The sequence below is a fragment of the Brugia malayi genome (genome assembly GCF_000002995.4).
Source record: "Brugia malayi strain FR3 genome assembly, contig: Bm_v4_Chr2_contig_001, whole genome shotgun sequence".
NCBI lineage: Eukaryota > Metazoa > Nematoda > Chromadorea > Rhabditida > Onchocercidae > Brugia > Brugia malayi.
In genome coordinates, this window is record NW_025062476.1 from 6,233,154 (window position 1) to 6,254,532 (window position 21,379).

General features: G+C 32.4%; 4 protein-coding genes across 4 annotated transcripts; 1 reads left to right on the plus strand and 3 right to left on the minus strand.

The window, feature by feature from the left end:
- Positions 1–789: 789 nt before the first annotated feature.
- On the minus strand, positions 790–11,301 carry Bma-dgk-5 (Uncharacterized protein; the record flags this gene model as incomplete). Its single annotated transcript, XM_043078611.1, has 18 exons — positions 790–877; positions 1,204–1,360; positions 1,570–1,701; positions 2,070–2,271; positions 2,458–2,604; positions 2,774–2,953; positions 3,082–3,200; positions 3,340–3,500; positions 3,714–3,806; positions 3,959–4,023; positions 4,248–4,341; positions 4,511–4,698; positions 4,852–5,043; positions 5,759–5,938; positions 6,134–6,225; positions 6,419–6,503; positions 6,721–6,841; positions 10,544–11,301. The coding sequence occupies 18 exons, from the start codon at positions 11,299–11,301 to the stop codon at positions 790–792; spliced, it is 3,054 nt and encodes a 1,017-aa protein (XP_042934545.1).
- A 338-nt stretch (positions 11,302–11,639) lies between these two features.
- On the plus strand, positions 11,640–12,128 carry Bm10416 (Uncharacterized protein; the record flags this gene model as incomplete). The annotated part of the gene is made up of 1 exon (XM_043078612.1): positions 11,640–12,128. One exon carries the CDS (start codon positions 11,640–11,642, stop codon positions 12,126–12,128), a length of 489 nt encoding a protein of 162 aa, XP_042934546.1.
- A 908-nt stretch (positions 12,129–13,036) lies between these two features.
- Bm10417 (uncharacterized protein) lies at positions 13,037–14,613 on the minus strand (the record flags this gene model as incomplete). The annotated part of the gene is made up of 5 exons (XM_001902722.2): positions 13,037–13,094; positions 13,382–13,523; positions 13,661–13,856; positions 14,397–14,449; positions 14,520–14,613. 5 exons carry the CDS (start codon positions 14,611–14,613, stop codon positions 13,037–13,039), a joined length of 543 nt encoding a protein of 180 aa, XP_001902757.2.
- A 5,029-nt stretch (positions 14,614–19,642) lies between these two features.
- Bma-vps-32.1 (Uncharacterized protein) lies at positions 19,643–20,952 on the minus strand (the record flags this gene model as incomplete). Its single annotated transcript, XM_043078613.1, has 4 exons — positions 19,643–19,810; positions 19,981–20,118; positions 20,325–20,549; positions 20,809–20,952. The coding sequence occupies 4 exons, from the start codon at positions 20,950–20,952 to the stop codon at positions 19,643–19,645; spliced, it is 675 nt and encodes a 224-aa protein (XP_042934547.1).
- Positions 20,953–21,379: the final 427 nt, after the last annotated feature.

Sequence of the window (21,379 nt, forward strand, 5' to 3'; positions counted from 1 at the left end):
CTTTCTTTTATAAGTTTTCAAAAATTTGCATTTCATTTAATTTCATATACCTTTTGCTTAGGAAAAAGAAGGAAAAACTTGAAATTCAAAAGTCAAGAGAAAGTGGATTTCTACTCGGATCACAAAACTTTTGTTTTTTCTTCGAAACCTTATACTGAAGTCAAGTGTTTTATTATCAAGAATATATCCGATCCTAGATAAAATGGGAATAGAAAAACGTGAAACGTTGAATTAAAATTCTTAATGAACAATGTATAGTTTTTAATCAGCGCTCCCCTTATACAACACATTTTATATCGCTAATTAATTTATTAAAAAATCAAGTTTGAAGTACCAAAACTACAGCGCATCTATAATAGTACAAAAATAATTAGTATCATGTTTTCAGGCAGTTATAAACTCGCAACTTATTTGGAGTTTCATTAGTAAATTTTTAACTCATGAAACAACATCCAAGAATTGAAAATGAAAGAAAAAATATAACAACAATAAAATATAACTAATAAAAACTATTATGATAACGAAACAGTAATGAACATTCCGACTACCTACGAAGAAACTAGAAATTAGAGAGGCTTTCTTGCTTTTTGGAACTAAGAGCCATGACTTCACTTCGAACCTTTTTTTTTCACAACAAAGATTTCTGTGACTATAGAATCTTCTGAATAAAACAAAATTTTTTACATAAAACTCAATTTACAATTTTTATAAACAAGTAATAAACTGATTCGCGCTGTATACAAAAAATAAATCACTGGACATATAGGTATCAATTACACTGGATTGCTGTTATAGATGCGTTTCATGAGTATCGCATTGGAATGTGATATGCAATGTATCATCGTTTAAGCAAACGTCATGATCTGATATGTTCTTCCTGAAATTGACCTCGAAATATTGGAGATGAATTTATGAATATTTACAAAGTTTTTTCTTTAAAAAAAAAATAAACAACACTGACGTTTTAAAGAACTTCATAACATCTTAGAAGCATCTACTAACCTATAGCATTGTTTTTTTTTTTTTTTTTTTTTTTTTTTTTTATCTATTTAATTCACTTGCAATTGAACTTTTTAATCAAAATAAAATATTTGCATTATTTTTCAGTTCAACAAAACTTCCAGCTGTCAGATAAATTTATGAACAGTTAAAGGGCAACATTTTAATTAATGTAACAAGAACGATTTGAGAAAAAAAAGTTACTTAATTTGGTTTGAATCATCATCAGAATGCATTCGCCTGACCAAAATATTATTCAAGATCAAAATACATTCTTCCAAACAGCATATATCCGACAATGTCATGAATTGTTCCTGATAACGGTGCACACGAAATACACCTTCTTCAGCGTTTCTTACATCTTCAGATTCAAAAATAACATCAAAACCAGTTAAATAATAAGAAACGACGCGAATTTCAATTAACCAAAGAAAGATAAGATGGAGTGAGAACTCAACATATTACAAATATCTTTAAGAAATCAATAATTCAGAGTAGCCGGGGAAAATTTTGCTCACAAGTAGAAATAAAGATGCTTCCCCTTATTTCCTCATTAAAAAATTTACTAACAATCAAGAAATCTCCATTCGCTATTCGATTCCAAATTCAAATTTGAGCAAACAGTAATAAGTTTTTCGATCTTTTGTCGTACAACATCCAATTCAGCTTCTGCTTCTACATTAATTTTACCGATCTCTACAGCTGAAAAGTTTTTACTTGTAAAACTAATGAAATTTTTCAGAAATTTTAGCCTTCTTATAAGTTCAATTTAGACTCGCTAAAATACAATTTTTGAGGGAATAGCTTCTGATACTGCTGTATCGTCTGTGATTGATATACGTCCTGTCAAAAAGCTACGAACTATTCTTAAATTAATAAAGGAGGTTATAAATTTTATTAAATAACCTGCATGAGTCATTCAAAGTATGTCCAATTATGAGAATTATACAACCGATATCTGAGCTTATAAATCTCTTCGAAAAACTCAAAAATTTGCTTTTTTATCATCACAGAAATCAAATATAAAGTCTCATCTTAAAAGAGTATGGGCATTTTCAGAAACATATTACCAGCTACTCTGAGGCGTTCCAGATTATCCCGATTAGCATTATATTCGATGGAATTGGTCAGTAGTACTGGCAGTAAATAGCCTATTGGAGTTGATGGCGCTTGGCTACTGCTATTACTCCGCTGCTGTTTGGATATTTTCCGTTGTTTCTTAAGATTCCCTGGCATATAATTTGATTTCTTCTCACGTCGCAACATGGGAACCTATAATACTTACTTAAAGCAACTGCGAGAGGAAAACATTTTCAAATTAAAACAGGTCAAAAAAAAACATCCTGATGAGAGAAAAAGTTGAAATATAATGGAATGCTAAACAAAACAATATGGTAATAAGAACAAGAAAAAAAAAAAAAGAAAGATGAATCAGTGCTTTATTAAAGTTGAATCAACCTGGCTATGAAAAGTAATTTCGATGGTACTCGGTGCTAGAAGACATGGTTCACCATCTACTTGCATTGGTATTGCTTTGCTTGTTGTAATACGAGCATGAGAGCACTGTGCTATTCGTTCTCCTTTGCCACCCATTTGCAAAGTAGCCTGAGATAAAAATGGCTTAGAGGCAAATGAAATGAATAGATGAAGTTTGCGATTGCTAACGATTAAATGCTAATAATTTTCAAACCTAATACTTAAGGAACCTATACGGTTTCCTGTAACCTATTCCTTACATAAAATTTCCTTTAAATTTGAAATCCCAAAAATATACCAATGTGGCAGTTGTGAAACCAAGAACTTCTAATTTGCCGTCACAACTGGAAGGTCGGCGTCTTTCCTCATCATCACTGCTCCATGGAACTGTTCCTCCAGCATAATATGTTATATTAAGGAATAGTATACAGTGGAATTTGAATTCCCTAATTTTTGAAGTTAAATCAATTCCATCGCACTGAAATTCATATAAAAGGACATAAATTTATTAAACATTAAAAAGTATGGAAGGAAGAGGATAAATTACGCAATTTTACTTCACATAGATATTGACTTTGGAAGGGTAAAATCTGTTATGTTTATTACCTCAAGAGTGATGTATTCATGGAGAAGTTTCCAGGTCCGCTTAAACAAATCGATGGTACCCAGTCCACCGTATGCTATTCGATTTTTCAGCCTACTGTTTAACATTTGTGGATTTGCACCTAGAACCATGCAAGCTTTTATAAACTGAACTGATTACCGATTACCAACATAAGTCAATATTAGCATAATAGTATCACTGAAGAGCTGCCGCAATTAAAAAAATAAACAAGGTTTACCGCAATCCAAATTCAAACTAACTTCTGGAATGATGAAATTGTAAGGCCACATGAGCATCAGCTCCAATGCTGTAATAATTGTTCATTACCGTTAATGTCAGCACATTTTGAGCAGCTTTGTCGATTTCATCCGCTTGTCGCAGATTTGACAACAGCAGATTAGCTTCGACATTTATATTCCACCTAAATTTCTCTCTATATTTATGTGAATGAGAGAATTCTAATAAGACCTATAAATGCTAAAACAAATTTGATAAATCCTTTTCAGTACATGTGAAAAGCAGTTTTAAGCTTTATTTTAATCTTATATCCCTGGTCAGATCGTCAATGACCTACTACATTCAAAATTACCTAGTTTTGATTTCTGGAGTGAAATAACAAAAAAAGCAGACTAACCTATCGAGATATGTGATAGATGTTTCATGAATAACAGCATTTAGAAGTTCTGCCAAAGGTTCATCACTGAACGAACCACCCCAACCAAGACATCTGGAAAAATATGGGTTTAATTAATTAAAAAGATAATGCTTCAAAGAATTAAACTAAGCGAGAAAATCTAAACAATCACAAGAATGAACAGTAAAAATATATGGTTCAATCATACAACCTAACTACTAACAGAACCATAATAAAATAATTGCCTGGCCAAATCATTGCCTGTGCCCAGCGGAACAATACCGATTGGAGGATACTTCGTCCAATTCATCTAAAATTAATATTCAGTGGAAAGAGGACACTGTTTTACTTATAAATCAAATAGAACTTAAAATATAGAATAGATAAAATAAAAAAAAATAAAATAAAAGGACCTTGCTTAATGATGGATCCATCATAACTATTACTCCGTTACATGCATTTTATTAGTAACTGTTTAAAAAAGTTTATGTCATTTCTAGCTCATAAAAAATTTGAAAAAAATGTAAAGCAAACTCTGTCCAGAGTACTTAAAATCCATCCAACAGTGCCATCGCCACCGCATACGAGTAAACGCAAACTGGATGCCACTTTCTTGAACATACTAAGTCTGAAGCATATTGTCAAAAATTAATTTCCAGTAATAATATCTGAAAGTTTCAAACTGGTGATAAGTTGATTTCTTAATATTGTGTTAAGGTATTACTTTACGAACCATTATGATAGGTTTTTTATTGTATAGATAAACCACGTATAGGAAAAACTTGATAAACACTTACCCAAATTCAGGTCCTTTCATTGCAGTAATGTCGAATACTTGACGTGGATTCAAAAGCCAGCAAAATGTGTGTAACAATTTGGAACCCTTATTACCACCTGATTTCGGATTTACAAATACAAGTAATGGTTGACTTGGAAGCCATGTGCCATCATTCAAAGGCACTGGTCGTATTCTAAACAACCTGCGCTGAAATAATGAAACTTTAAACAACACAATTTGTCGTTCGTAACCAACATAATAGATGAAATGGCATCTTGGATTATGTGGAAGATATCAAAAAATAATTTTGTTTAAGTTTGTTATCAAAACATATAAAACTATAATCAGAGTGAGCCATACTTTCTTTCTCTTTGCAACTTTTTTTCTCTTCCTTGTTTGGGTTTGATTTGAGCATTGAATCCATGTCGGTGGCACGATTACTTCTTTCAAATCACCCCGATCGCATGATTTCTCAAAACATTGTGATGAAAAGCATTCTACTTTGTTATGATATGATCGTTTGCACCACGAACAAGTGATTGCGATTACCTCCTGCAATTGAATTTATTTCCTTTCCTTCTTATTAATAACATAGTTAATGCTTTCTTTTCAGAAAAGTTCTCCATGAGCCATTCTTCAGAGAATGTCCAGCTGTTTTCCCTTCTTATTACTTTATGTTATTTCTTCATAATGTGTTTTTACTAATTTATGCGTAGTCTTAACTACGCATAAATTATATATATATATATGAAATTGACTTCGAGATTAATTTTTCTAAATTAAACACAACAAAAAATACAATTTGCAATAAGAAGTACGTAAGAATTAGCAAAAACACATTATGGGATGAAACATAAAGACTAAACCGCTTTGTAACTTACAGATATTCAAGACACCAAGTCAGAATTTGATTCACCTAATATATACAAATAGTTAATATCTCATTAGATCTTTTATTACGGTTACAATCTAGTAATTAGATAACTTAGACAAATAAGTCTGATTTGATGGCATGAATTTAGTAATTCAATTTGATTTCACGGTGAAATTTGTTTAATATTAAGTCGAATTACAAAGCAAAACGGAACAAAAAATAAATTTTGTCTATCCTCGACATAATGTTAATCATTATGCGATAGACGTAACTTAGTCTGTTACGTTATTCCTTTTCAATTATAATAGTTGCTCACTTACTTCAGCATCCTTAAACTGTTCCGATCTTTTACATGAAAATTATCCCGATCAAATGATAACAGTCTAAATTTACCTTATCGTGGAAAATTTTTTGCTGAAACGATTTACAGCAACGTAAGCAACGTCCTTCCTGTTTCCATTTATGCAACCAATGGTGTCCACTCAACGATTCTTCCATAAGACCGCTACTTGAAGCAATTTGTTTCTTCACTGTACTTTCTTCATGATATGTTATCTTGCATTTCATGTATAACTAAAATGGAAAGAAGGTCTTTCAAATTCAATAAATATGAAAATACAGAGTGGTGAGTTTCATAAATGGTGAGTTTTACATGCTGCTTAAGATAAGAAGACCTGGTGAACTTCTGAGCGGAAACAGAACTGTGAAAAATTATAGGTGGAGTCTAAATTGTTAGTCCTTCTAAGAAAATGAATCTCGGAAACCGACCTGTCGTAAAATTGGTAAGCATGCTGTATGCACCACAATATGACATGCGGCACAACTCCGCTTCTCTCCAACTTTCCGACAATCTCGTTCACCTGGAAACATTTCAAGGTTAATTTTAGAATTGTTACCCCGGTGATCAAACTGAAAGTAGATAGTGAGATGGAATTCTTTTCATAATATTATTCCGTATATGATATGGAATGTTATCAGATTTCCTTCGAAAACTATTCCATTTTCAAAAAGGGAATCTATCGCTTAATTTCTGGACAAAGAAATTCCACTAACCAACATAACACTCAGTATCACGTGAATTGCTTGCCATGGTATTTGGTCCTGACGATGGCACCCAAATATGCTCATCAGCTTGGGTCTGGAATAAACAATTTATGACTTCCTCGCATAATTTTTCATTGTCTCAATAAATGTTAAAAATTAAAAAATTAATTTAAGAAAATTGACAAATTAGGTATTAATTTCGGATGTCTATAATTTTCACTCTTATGACTCATTCTGTTGTTAACTTGGTTCAGTCGAAAAGATATACAGCTCCAGTCAATCTAGCTTATATCTATACGAGAAACGCTAACCTTGAGATCGAACCAATAATTTTTCGTACGATGCTTGCACAGTGCCGCCGTGATACCATAAAACTGGGTTGAGTTTACATCTACTAGTCGCTTAGATACTGCTGATTTAGCTAATGCGCGCCTGTATCAAACTGAGATTAGTATAATCTTTCTTTTTTTTTTTTTTTTTTTTCTATAAAATGGAGAATTTTTTTTACATTAAAATTTTAGAAGAAACACAATATTTTTTGCAATACAGTAAGATTCTTTTCTAATGTCAATTTGCAAACTTTCAAGCGAAATTAAGTCCTACGACGTCATTAATCTGGACAGTGGTTGTTCTGTACGGTTTACTTGCATGTCAACAAATCTCGTGTTCACTGAAAGTGTTTCTGCCGCGACAAACGTAAGCATTATTTATACGTGGTCGTAATTAATTAACGTTGCCTACTGGCACAAGAGATTCACAACTGAATAATTAATTTGGATATTGACAACTTGAAGTGCTACTTTTGGGAAACTTTAAATGACTTGCAGTCTATACGACCAGCGAATTACTAATTTTATCTCATTCCCTAAACCATTAGTTCCATAGAATTCGACGCTTAAACGATATGAAAACAGAAAGAGATAGTTACCACTGGATGAGGTGGATGTTACCCATTTGTTACTTAAATTGCTACAGATTAAATAAAGAGTGATTTTAGTATGAAACAAATATTTTGAAAAATCAAAAATATGTCCATATTTATCGCTGACAGAATGAAATCAGTTAAAATACAGCAGAATTTTACCAGTTGCTGAACCAACAGAACTTTCCCTAGTTTCCTAGTTTACAATTCGGCAATTAATTTGGACACTGCTGGATAGATAAAATGAAAACCAGTTTTAATTCCTGAACCAGAACCACAAGAAACTAACTTTCGAAATTTATTTTCTCATCTTAAAGCAAGAAGAAGGTTGGATATGCAGACAAAATTAAATTGCTATGTTAAATGCGGGATTATATATTAACCTATAAGTCTTACAGAAGACTTACTAGGGTGAACTTATATGATCTACAATAAAAACTGTTAAAAATTTGAAACTTTATAAGATTTCTTGCATCTTTTAGGATTTTATAAACTAGCGATGCGATCTTGCTTTTCTTCCCAACTAAAAAGTGTTTGATCAAGCGGAAATATTTCCATCCACAATTAGTAGTTAAAAAATATTAGATCAGTACTAAATAAACAAATATAAACTTCTCTCCGCTTATTTACTTCATTTCACACGTTTAAATTTATCAATATTTGTCTTTCTGCTTCATCAAGCATGAAACTAACAACTAGTCTATTGCAAAGAAAAAATTTCTCCTTTGAATTCTCGCCAAACGAAGAAATATATATTTTTCTCTTCTTCCAAAAAGTTTAAAACAATGAATATTACATAAATCTTGAAGCTAATGCAAATACATTTATTATTTATTTGTTCAGCAAAAAAAAAGACAATAAGCAGTGAGTGAAAATATTAGAAAAGTTCTAATTGCTCCTATCAATCAAGATCGTCAATCTCAAGAAGCTTCAGCACATCACTCTTTAACTAATTGGTTAATCGATTTCGACTATCCTGTTAACAACATATATTTCAAAAATTAACATAAAAACTATCATTTAAAACTTATACTAGCCCTATTCTCAGATATAAGATAAGAGAAGTTTGCAGAGATATTTCGCATTATTACAAGATTACTGCTAGGCTCACTACTACTGGACTGTCCTCATAATCTTGACTCGTTTAAGGAAACATATATGCCTTCTCCATCAATCACTGATAAAAAAGCTGTCATATGATAAGACAAAACAACCCCCAGTACAAATGTTGTTATCCACATTAGTTATCCACTTATGAATAATTAATTGCAAATGTCACATCTATCATCAGTCATACCATCTTAATAAATGAAGATTCCATAAATGTTTTTCAACTACTATTTTCAGCTCATATTTAAGAAAATAATAAAACGTGAGAAGAAATTAGCACTGGAATATTTGCAGTCCAATGGAATTAAAAGCATTCAAGTGATTACTAGAATATTTATCATCTTTTTCAAATTAGTAGATTCAATTAATTTTTAATGAAAAAAATTTTCCCTAAGATTAAGATCCTTATCATTTAAAATCTCCTTTTTGTATTTGGCCATATGTTTGTCTTTGCTTTTATTCTACTGCTCCTTTTTATCTCAATAATTTCGTTTTTCTCCGATGAATTTAATGTCCACTTATCCTATTCTTATTGTCCTCAACACTTCAAGCAAATGCTTCAATTTATGACGTCAATAACCTCTTAAGCCCAAACACTTACAAATTTTGTTCTTTAAATTTCTTCTTTTCTATTTTCCATTTAACAACAATGTAATTCGGCCGAGCAGATCAAATTGTGCTGTCTTAAAACTTCTGCATTTGAAATTTACACCTTCTTCCCCTCTCCATCCTTTACTCCCATTTTCCTAATAATTCTAACACTTTGGATTAATTAACCGGAAGAATGATTACAACTTATGGCACTTAGCCATCTCTGCAGCGCTTCTCGCATTCTTTCATTGAGTTCTAAAAACTTCACTCATACAGAAACAGCAGGACTACTTGCTTTGGCTTTTGACCTAAATTTCGAATATTAACAAGTTTTGATGAATCATCAACTTCGGATATCATAAATCAACTTAGCATTGAAGCCTTGAATTAAATGAAGAAGATTATAAGAGGAAAAGAAAGGTGACTACTTCACTCACTAACGCAGAAAAATATTGAATATTTAAAAATTAATAAGTGAAGAAAAAAGTTTTAATCGAAACGATTTAACATGAAGTAGCTGATGATGAATCATACCTCAATAATCCCCAACCTTCCTCGAAATTGAAACAATTAATTGTCCAACAAATCAACTGTCAATAAAATTAACGGCACTTTTGAAAAAGGAAAATAAAGTCTAACAAATTTTTTAGCCGTATTTCAAAAGCTCAGGACGATTCATACCATTTCCTTATATATCGATAAGTTTGATTTCACCAGAACTTCATATTTGACAAAAAATGACAAGTCATCGGACAGTCAGTCTTTATCCGACGGAATTATGAAATCTAATAAAGACAAAAAATGAAGGATTATCGGACTATTAGCCTTTATCCAATAGAATTGTGAGATTTTGAAAGAAGACACAAGCTCTGATAATGTGAAAGGAGTATCGATGAAGGCACTAATTAAATATTAATACAGCAAATCCAAATTCAAATCAACGATGAGTATAAGCAGAAAATTATATGTAAAACAAGTTGGTGCAAGAGTTTTAAATTTCACATGTTCTTTTTTTGATTATATTTAAAAGATTACTGCTAATTCCAAAAAAAAAAAAAAAAAAAAAAAAAAAACATAGTGAGGTACCTGCAGGATTGGACCAAAAACAGTTGAGATTTGATCATAATATCAACACCAGTAAAACATTATAATTTTACTTACAATTGCAATAAGAACACAGTCGTACCATATATTAGAATCAAATTACAAAACTCCCGAGGTTCCGATGAACAGGGTCGAAATCAAAGCTTTTCCGACTTCAATTTTAATAAATCATGAAAATCAAAATCAAAAAATGTTGGCATCCCCAAATTAGTAAAATGAGGTTAGGAAAATCAAGCGGCTCGAACATGCGACAAATTTTTCTTATGGCACATTCCGTGAATAAGCCTGTGCAAATTTCTTTCCGGATAACACTTAAGCTAAGAAATATTTAACTTCGAACTCAGCTATAGGTGGCATAATTGCCCAGATTTGAAATTAGCAGAAAAAGTGAAAGAATTAAAAGTCACTTATTGACAAAGCGAGTGCTGTCGTGAAGTGATGTTTTGCAGTTGGTATTCAATTTTTCGGAATTAATTTGCCTTGAATCGGTACAATCTACGCTGGGAATATCGGAACTGGACCATAATCGGATCCCATCATCCAGTCCGTTAAGTTCATGCTCACGTAATGATGCGTTAATGAGACAATGAAAGCAATTCAAACCGGTGTACAACGAGCTGGGATATTTCATGTTATTAGTAGGTAGTGAGAGGATACTGTCTTCCTGCGAATCACGTCCGTGTTGCAAAGTTTGCACTCTTTGACGTTCATCCAAATCAAAGGACAGTGATGATCCTAACGGTCTTTTCGTCATCCTTTTGTGCATTTTTTCGAAATGTTTCGCAAAAAATGAAACAAGTAGATGAGGTCGCACGTCATGTTTCATCTTTAAATTTGTGCTGATACTGCTGTTATTGTTGTTGCCAGATGGGATACTGGACAGATCTATTGCTTCAGCGCGGATCAGCAGCGGTTTCTTTTGTGTTTTTGGTGGCGATAAATTATCTGAACTGTCGATAGAGAAACAAGTCCGCGAAAGACTCACTTTGGAAAATGACGGATTTGTTACGGATGTCGGTTTCTTAACAATTTGAAAACTTTTTGTCGAGGAATCTGTGACTGAAGAACTTTTAATTTCCGTTTCTTCCGCCCCAAAAGTTCCGCCTAAAGGTTTTGTGGAAATGTGATCCGGAATATAAGGTGTGCAGCAGCTATGTTCCTCCATGTTTAATCGCTTTGTTCCTGATTAGGTTTAATAAATATTGACAGGATATCAGGAATTCAGCAATGTTGAGAGGATTTTCATCGAGAGTATATTCATTTCACGCACATCAAATTGCGATACGATTAGTTTTCAGTTAAACGATATTAATGAACGGTCATTTTTCAATGAAGATGAAAAATAAGCACCGATAATATTAGAGTTTTCCGGATTTACAATAAGTGAGACGGTATGAAAGATGCTCTAATAGAAATGGTAGCGAATGCTGAAAGCATGACGAAATGCTACCACCGGAATAGGGTTTAAGCCATCGGAATTGCACAGCACAGTCTGCATATTGAATGTTTGGCTGTTCTAAGAGGAGCGATAACGGATCAGAGGCGGGGGTAGTACTGAGCAGTGCAGCAGTCCGGTTGCACAGTTGCACACGGGTAGGCGTGAGGGTGGTTGGCGTGCTGCTGAAGGCAACACCAACGGTGCTGGGGACGGGACGGGATGGCATAGCATGGCGTGGTGTGGTGTGGCGTGGCGTGGCGACACAACAACACAGGAATGGAATAGTGCGACTCAGAGTGCTGTTGTATGAGGAGACGACCGAGGATAGGTGTGAGTGTGTGCATGGTGCAGCAGAGGACGGGTGGGTGGTTGCTAGTGCTGGGTTGGGTTGGGTAGTGCGGGCGACAGAGAAAAGCGAAATGGAATGTGGGTTGGGTAGTGTAGGTGACAACTCTTCCTTCATCTATCTTCTTACTATTTCGCTCTTATTCCTCTCCAGTCATCCTTGCTTGTACATCTTTTTAGAGCAATTTTGTACTTCCCCAATTAATTAAGTAATTAGGTCACTTCATTCAAACACTTTTTTATACTGTTAATCACACTTCAATACAATTATCCACAAAGTATCCTACTGACAGTAACAAGGTGTCATCAGGACGTAGCAGTATTGTTTGTCATTAATGACGTGAGGAACGTGAATAAATTTCTACTAAACTAATTTAGGTACAAGTATATTTATGCAATATTGTGAATCACTAAACCAATAATAATTTTCTCTTCCACCTGATGAAAGTTTAAAAACGTACATATTTGGCATTTTCATCCACTTTGATGAACTTCATTTTTAGTTATTTTATCTTATTGTTAAAATTCGAATTTTTCCTAACACTTCGTGCAAGGGATTCTTTCCCTTTTTTCAGAAAGTGTCCTGAAATGATATTTGGGATATAGGAAGTCAGTTAATCACAAGCCAGAAAAAAACTTTAATTTCATTCTTTCATATTGTCCATTCATTCATTTTATATATTGAGGAATAGAATTGTATCATTGATTTTCTCTCGAAATAAAAAGTGAGAAATTCATTTCTTTTCTAAAAATAGATACGACCATTTGTTGATAGAGTTATAATTCGAAGAATTTTTCCAAAATTTTAATTAAATTTGAATTTCATTAATAATGCATAATTTCGTGAAACCCCCTATGCCTTTTCCATTTTCTTCGAATCTTAGGTCTATTTACTTTTTTCCGTTTCATAATGCTTGTGATTTTCAATTGATTTTGATAATTTGATTAAGCGGTAAGAAGAACGAATGGAAAAAAGAGTAATAGAAAAGGCTCATTAAATGGAAAGTAAAAAGTGACGACAAAATGTTGTCTTCTTTTCCTTTGCTATGAATCGAAGAAAAAATTGCATAGAAGTATTGTAATAGGTTTTAAGGAGGGTCAATTAGTAATAAAGGTCCTAATCATCTCTGATTTTATGGCATTGCATAAATGAATCAGTATGTCTTGAGAACCTTCTGAAAAAGCCAAAGATTTGTGTACATATTTCATCTTATTTGTTCGATAATTGTTTATTCTTTTCTTTCTAGGCTAATTTGATAATAGAGATTATTTTAAGTTTCATAAACTGTATATGCTTAAAGGCAATAAATCTTAGCAGTGATATAGCTAATTATTTTATTATACATCTATCAAGACTGACTAATACAGTTGCGCTTGCTCTTGCAATCTGTCAACTTTCTTCTCTTTTTCTTCTTTTTGGGGAAAACATGAAACTAAAAAAAGAAATGAAATTTAAAAACACCTCCAGTGTTCCGACAACCCCGGAAACATTTCTTTCAGCTGTGAACTTCGAAGTTCTAGATTTGAAACGGATAGTCTCGGTCGGCAATTAAATAATTTTTCATCATCCAGACTTTCATCGCTGGTTTGATTTCCATTCAATGCTGCAATGCAATTTATGAATTGATTATTTTTTGCACTGGTCATTAAGCTTGGAATGATAGAAATATAGTAAACATTGGAATTCTTGGTCTCTTCCGGTTTCTAAATCTGATTTTGATATGTGTATGTTTCAGCATACAGTCATCGCTGATATAGCTGATGAATGAATCGGTGGAATATCTGCTACTCGATGAGGTAGATGATTTGGATGATGCTTTCATCACTTTTCCTGATGATACATAGTCACTTGAAAGACCAAGTTTCATCAAGCTTGCATGAATGCTATGCCAGGTTGCTACTGCTCCGATCAGTTGATTAGAAGTCGTGCTCATCCTCTGCAACATTGACTTTCTGAACAGTACTAATCTCAGCTTTTAACATATCGTTTTCCTATTAAATACGACTTCTAGCAGTACTTCACCCAACATGTGAAGGAAGGATCGGCAATAATCGTCTTAGGAACATCTTGATAAATATTTAGCTGGTTGTATTACACTTTATTGCTATGTGCTGAATGAGAATGTCAATTTTTTCAGTTACTTAAACATTAATTTTCAGTTTCCGTTTTTCTCTGTTATGCTATGAGTCGAAATTAAATCAAACAAAAATAGTATTTTATATATTATATATGGTATTATAAAACTAAAATTTAATGAGAATTTAATTTTTGCTCAAGAGGAAAAATTTAAAAAAGCCGACTTCAATAAGGTAATCTGATTTAGAAAATGTGGAAGTCCATAGAGACATTACCGACATGTATTCTACTGTCAGCAATACATTTGAATTGTCTATTCACCAGAGTTAATCATGTGTTGAGTTAAAAGCCTGTTTTTGTGCTCAAGGAAAAAAGTGATTTGGCCGAAAAACTGACTCACCAAATCAGAACAGCTCCCTTGAGCGGTATTTTTTTGAAAATCCATTGCAGGCACTGCAAATTTTCAATTATTCAAATTTTGAGTGAGCAAAGAAAATGAAACTTTGGACTAATAATCATATACCTTTTCTGTACCATTTTCTTCGGATTGGTACACTAAGTGACATTTCTGCATTTCGTAAGAAATATTCACGTTTTTTTTGCGCATTTGACGTCATCTGCTCATTCCACTAAAAAATTTTGAGAGAGAATTGTCCTGTAATGTTTCCATGGTTATCGCTTGATAATTATTAAGATATTAGCTAAAATTTGGTTTCTGTTAATAGAGCAATAAATGATCAGTTAGTTTGTCACACCAAGAAAAGAAATGGAAAGGATTGAAGAGATTGTCATTTGGAAAATAATAATGAAGAAAGAAAAACATCTAAACAATGCAGAAAATTGCATTATAATTTGAAGCATTTTGTTGCTAATTCTTTACATCGAAAAACACCGTGAAAATGTTTGTTTTAAAGAGTTCTTCATGGATTTTTTAAATTGGTGTATACATGAACAGAAATATTTGTTAAGTCTAGTCTTTCGTTTATTATCTATTTTTTAATTATGAATTACTGTACATGTAATCAATTGGCTTATATTTTATATTTGTAGATACGTTGTCTGAAGAGAATTCTTCATTGTCTATATTGGGAAAGATGTAAAACAGGAACAAAAGAATCATATATATTTAAATTAGCCTTAAAATGTTTCCTGAATTCCTCCCGCATTTAGAACTGAAGGCAATTCCAACCATCAACTTCTTTGTCAGCACATTAGTAAAATGCAATCCAGTGGCTGTAACTGAGGTGCAAAATTAGTTTGTTGTATTCCTTTAAATAAAAATCTCATTGCCTCCTGAAAAAGAACAAAGTCTGGGAGTAGAGATAACAAAAAAAAGCGAAGAATGCTGTGAAAATTAAGTTAAAAAAATCTGAGAGTTGATGAGAAGTTTAATTTTAGATAAAAAAAGATGAAAGTTTTACAAGAGACCCAATTGAACAATTAAGTACATAAAGGATATTGAGTTGGTGGTAATAGCATAATTATATCTGTAAAACTTAGTATAAAGTTTATGAAAGCAATATTTTGTATTTCCTGAAATTTCTGGAATTATAGTATAGGAGACGAAATCAGCTCCTATTAAATGGTCTAAATGCGCCATTAGAGATTCATCTATCAGAATCACTAAGGATTTCTTCTGAGCTTTTCATGTCTCATTCAGTGAGCAATTAAAAATGCATGTTTTGAAAGAACAAATTTGTTTGACATTCCTATGATTAGTGATCGAAAATTGCAAACTGCTTAGTGATAAAAGCATAACACTGTCTTGTACCATTTCATTCCAGTCCAGTGTAGTCTGGCATTATTTCAGATGGGAATTGTTGATAATCATTGATAAACCATGAAAAGTGCATTTAATTAAGGTATGGAAATGAATAATCTTTGCTGATTGTTTCGAGGATTACATTGTCTATCTGCTGTTTCACTCTTCAATTGAAAGCTCTGAGTAGTAGACACTTTCTCCTAATTATTAAGAAATTAGAAAAAGAGATGGAGAAGAGCTTACTAATACTTAACAAGAAAAACTGATAAAACTAATTTGTGATTGCACTGAAGCAACGGTGACAAATTAAAATGAAAAGTGTTTTTATCGTAAAAATTACATTTTGAATAACTGTGAGAAAGAAAAGGAGCGATCGAGCGAATGTTAATTAACATGGCTATATTCAGAAGATGAGAAATTGCCTACATTCATTCATTATCTAATGCTTTACAAGGCTTCATATCTGTGCAACAAAAGATGAAATTTAAACTTGAGTAATAGGCTGACTATTCAACCTCGCTGCATTTGGCTTAATACAGAACTCTACTGGTGCTGTCTTCACTGATTATTATCATTATATTATCCGAATATGATATATTACTTGCGAAGATTGCTTTTGATGCAGCAATAAAAAGAAAGCAAAAACTTGTGCTTGCTCTGACTTACCGATGCAGAATTCAAAATCAGCTCATATTTTGCCAGTTATATTCTTTTTTGCTTTTTATCTTTCATCAAAAATGATAATATTAGTTTTTAATATTGGGAGAAGCTTGAAATAGTTACTGAAATAGTTAAGCGAGATTTTCAGAGTTTCAATTGTTAATTGGTTTGATTGAAACCTTCTTCTTTAAAAACCTTCTGATTGCCTGAGTCTTTAATATACCAAGGAAACTCTGTAAGATGTAAGCTACAATCAGTAATAAATACAACATAATAAGAAATATAACATAAAATATATGCTTATCAAAGTGATATCGTCAGCTGATGATTGTATGACACATCTAAATGTTTGAAATGCGATAAATAATGGCTTTTCAGAATGATCATTTCACCAATTAATTATTTTTAAATCACACAGAAGTAGGTAGCTAGTGAAAGCAGGTACTAATTGTTAGCAAAAATTATTCTACTTATTTAAAAAAAAAAGAGAAAAAACAATTTTGTCCGGTAGTTGGTAAGTATGGACTAGAAATGTCTGAAAAAGAATCCATCTAGAATAAAGCAAAAAATTCTGAATATGTAAGTGAAAAGAAAGCAGGTGAGACCATTTATATTGGTAGTTGTAAAATCGAAGTAGACAGATAGAAAATTCAAAATGCATTACGCCATTTAGGACCTTTCGGGTGTGCGCCATATATTTGCTTGCTTTATTTCACTAATTAGTAAAACGTTACTTTGTTGACAAAAACGTAGTCGGAATCTTCTCTTTCTTTCGAAGAAGCTTTTACGCTATAATTATTTAATGTGGTGCCAATTAACAGGACATATTATGGGAATGGTACAAATAGCTGATACTAGTTTTGTTGTACAGTTACTGTCTCTTAAATTTTTATTCAAACAACAAGAGTTACAAGTTAATGGTGCACTAAGCAATCGCTTATTTTAGTTTAATCTTTTGATTTCATTCGTATTCACATCCTAATCTTATCAAAGAAATGTATTCGTAGGCTTTAAGTAGTTGGAAAATATCTGCTTTTTTGATTGAAATCGAATCAAAATTGTTAAACGAATCAGACTTTGAAGATTTTCTGATAAATTAATACATTGCGCCTGATTATAAATTGTAATCTTCGTAAAAAAAATCACTGACTTGCAATTGTTAAAATCGACCCCTTAAAAATGTTAAAACCGAATTGAAAATTAAAATCTTACTTCCCAACCTTAGAATGAAGATTTTTGTCTTGAGCAATTTGGTGATTTTAAATTATACCAACCTTAGCTTCACTCTTTTTAGTCCATCAACCACTTTCGACTAACTAGAATAATAATAATTTGAAATGACAGAATCAAGTCATTATGTTGATTTTATGATGAACTTGGAGATTTAGGAAAAACGTTACTTTTGGGATTACAAAATTTCATGACTTTAATTTAAAAAAATATCTTTTAAAATAACAAAGTGGTTATTGGATGATTTTGTTTCTACCCGTAAAAACAGTAGCACAAGATACTTTGCTCCTGTCTGAGACAAGAAACAGCTGCTTTCAAATTTTGTTTCTCGGAATCAAGAAAACTTCTGTTTTTTGAAGTTCATGAGCGAACGAATATTGCTACAACTGAAATCATTTATAGAGACTTGTTAATAAAAATGATTTTATGGATTTTGGGTTGTTACTCTTACTAACGATATGCTGGACAAATGGATGATTCATATTATATTTGATCAAGAAAGCGATTGTTATGGCTTTGGACGCGTTTCAATAGAAAATCTCAAGAAATTCTCGTCTACATGTTAAAATGATAAGTCAAAATTCCAAAATATTCTTTGTTGTTTCTGTAAGGGTATTATTGGTCAGAGTACATCTCACTAAGCACTAGATATAAATTTCGGGATAAATCCATGAATATTGAAGTCTCCAAGAGTAAAGTGGTTCATTCGAAGTTAATCAATGTTTTCTCCTCAGAAACTGTCATGTTAATTGATTACACTGTAAACATGATGTCCTTAAAAGATAACATCATCCCATAAAATCTCTTAGTTGCCTTTAAAACACACATGTAAGACTAATTTTAGAACTAACAATGATAACACATTTCACCATAATTCTAAAAATGAGGAAAACACTAAGACGATGCAAAAACTCATCCGCTACATTTTCTTTAGTCGTATATCTTCCTATCATCTTTTCTTTTCCCCTTCTGTTCTTTGAAAGTAAGTTGCAAGATAAGAATGTATAAAAGTTTTTTCACATATCATATCATCTTTTGTTTTATAATAAAGAATGGCCCTTCACCTTTTGTTTATAATAAAGAAGGTAATTCACAAACATGCAGTCACAAGCTATTCTGAAAAGAACCATAATCAATTCACTGCATACTAAAATTCTTAAGGAAAGAGCTACTATTCTATTGGTCAAAAAATAATTTACAATACCAAATTTAACTTAAAATCTAATGATTTGGGATTTTGAAAAGAAGCTATGCAATTTATGTATCATTTGAAGAGATAAAGATATCACGTGCACTAATTCAGAGGTTGCAGAAATAATCTGGAACTAATAGCCCAGCAAGTTATAATCTGCTACACATGATCAGTAAAAGTATACAATTATTGATAAAAGTCACTTTAATTTTTAAAAAATCTGGAATGAAAAAAAAAGCATACAATTATACTGAAAGGAAATACCACATTGATTGCATTCTAGACGTAACGAAGAAAACAAGATGTATATGAAGATTATACACATCAGTCTAAACTTTGAGATATTAGTTTTCATTTGTTTTATGCCAACAAAGAAACGTTAAAAATCAAGCTTCACAGAGCTACATATTTAATCATGAGTGCTAACTATTCAAAATAAGATTCCTCTTTTACAAACTGTATTAACAAACGACATGATTCACAAATGATGTCACTTTAATCGAGCAGACGAGACATAGTGGATAGTCGTACGACATGAACATGAAAAACGTGTGTATCTGCTAAAACAAGCACTAGAAAATATCCGAGAAAAATAAGAATAATTATAACCAGTTCAAAATGCATTACCTACAAAAACTTACTCTTCACTCAGAATTACATATTTTATGACTTTGTGATATAAAAAAAAGATAAACTTGGAACTATCATTAGTGACCGGAAAAGCAGACATTGGTGATAACGATAACTGTGGAAAACTGGAAAATAACAAAATATAAGAAACAAACAGTTAGTTATCAGTTGATCAAGCATTTGCCCAAGCTTCTAATTCGGCTAAGTCATCATCCTCTTGTTGTTTTTTAGCAGTAATTTTCTTTCCGGATACTGGAAATTCAGCAGTTGGGGCTTCAGGTAAAGCTGATACAGATGCTGGTGTCGGTCCAACATCGAGAAGTTGCTTATCAAGCTCTTCCTGCAAGGAATTTTGATGATTAGTCAGAAATTATCCACAGTTGCATAAAATGCGAGTCATGAAAAATGGAACTCCACTTAAATAGAAATGTTGAATAAAATACAGAAATTAATGATGAGAGAAAATATGAGAGAAGACGAAAATAAACAAAGAACGAAAATCGAGACGACCTGTTCCAATTCCTCCAGTTCCTTGAGCAATTCGTCTTCATCGACATCTTGACCAAAACCAACTGGATTACTAATTGCTTCAGCAATTTCATTAGCAACTTCTTGTTGCTCCGCAATATCTTCCATTAAATCGTGTACCTGTTAACAAAATTTACTTTTTCCATAACCAGATAAGACACTTCTTTCTGCATACTTCATGTCTGCTATTCCTGGAATCTTACACATCAATATGTCTAGGCAGTCCAGAGACAACGAGAACGATAACGATAACGATGCCCGATATCTAAATTTATAGAAACCATTTACAGAAACAATACAGTGAAGAAAATACTTGCCTGATCTACATCCATATCGTTATGTGCTGTTTTAAGGGCCTTTGCAGCAGAACCCATTACTTGTAACACTTCAGCATTCGTTGATGCATTTTCTAAAGCTTCTCGTTGGAACTCGATCGTTGAAAGAACACCATCAATATGCTGCAACTGCTTCTCAAACTGTTTCTTTCGTTTCAGGGCGTGCAAAGCCAAGCGCTTATTTTTCGTTCCATGTTTTCTTGCCGATGCAATTTCCTAAAATAGTCTTGTGTAGCAGCAGAAACGTTTTGTTATGTATAACCTGAAACTAGTCTTAAGTCTTGCAAAAAATCCTTCCTTGAACTTTTACAGGACTCAACAAGAACTTTAGCTTTCTAGATGATTCCATAGGTTTAGCTTTCCCTAAATTCAAAGAGTATCTCACAGCAGTTTCCATACGTAATTACATTTGTTGATATGATAATTTATGAAAAAAAATAAACATCAAGTTCCAAAGGAAAGCTGAAAAACTTACAGCTTCTATTTTCTTTTCTAAAAACTCTTGCTTTTTCACCAGCATTTCCTCGGTTTCCCGCAATTTCTGTATAGATTCTTGGGGGGTTGCTGATGGTGCTTGTTGCTTTCTACCACTACCAAATATCTTCCCAAACACACTCATCGCCGAAAAAAGGAACCATTTAACGACATATTATAGAGTGTGGCCAAACAGATTTAGGTTGACACTAATTTGGATTATTTATTAATTCAATTAGCAATATCATAACATTAGCTTCAAACTAACTCTAGGTATTTTTATAAGGAATTCCGTACATATTAATTTATATTATGCATTAATTTACAATTACGTAAATATCTTAATGTCATTTCCCATAAACTTCATATAAAGCAAGACAGTCACACTGAAAAATAACACACTGCTGATGTCAGCTTGCCCTGTTCGACGTCATCTTGTTGTTAAGAGAAAGGAAAGCGTAAGCACCGTGAATTAGTCATACACTTCAAAATATCTTCAGTGGTGCTTACTTAGCGAACAACTCGGCATCTAACTGTACATAACGACAAAGTAAGCATTAAGCCTAAGTTCA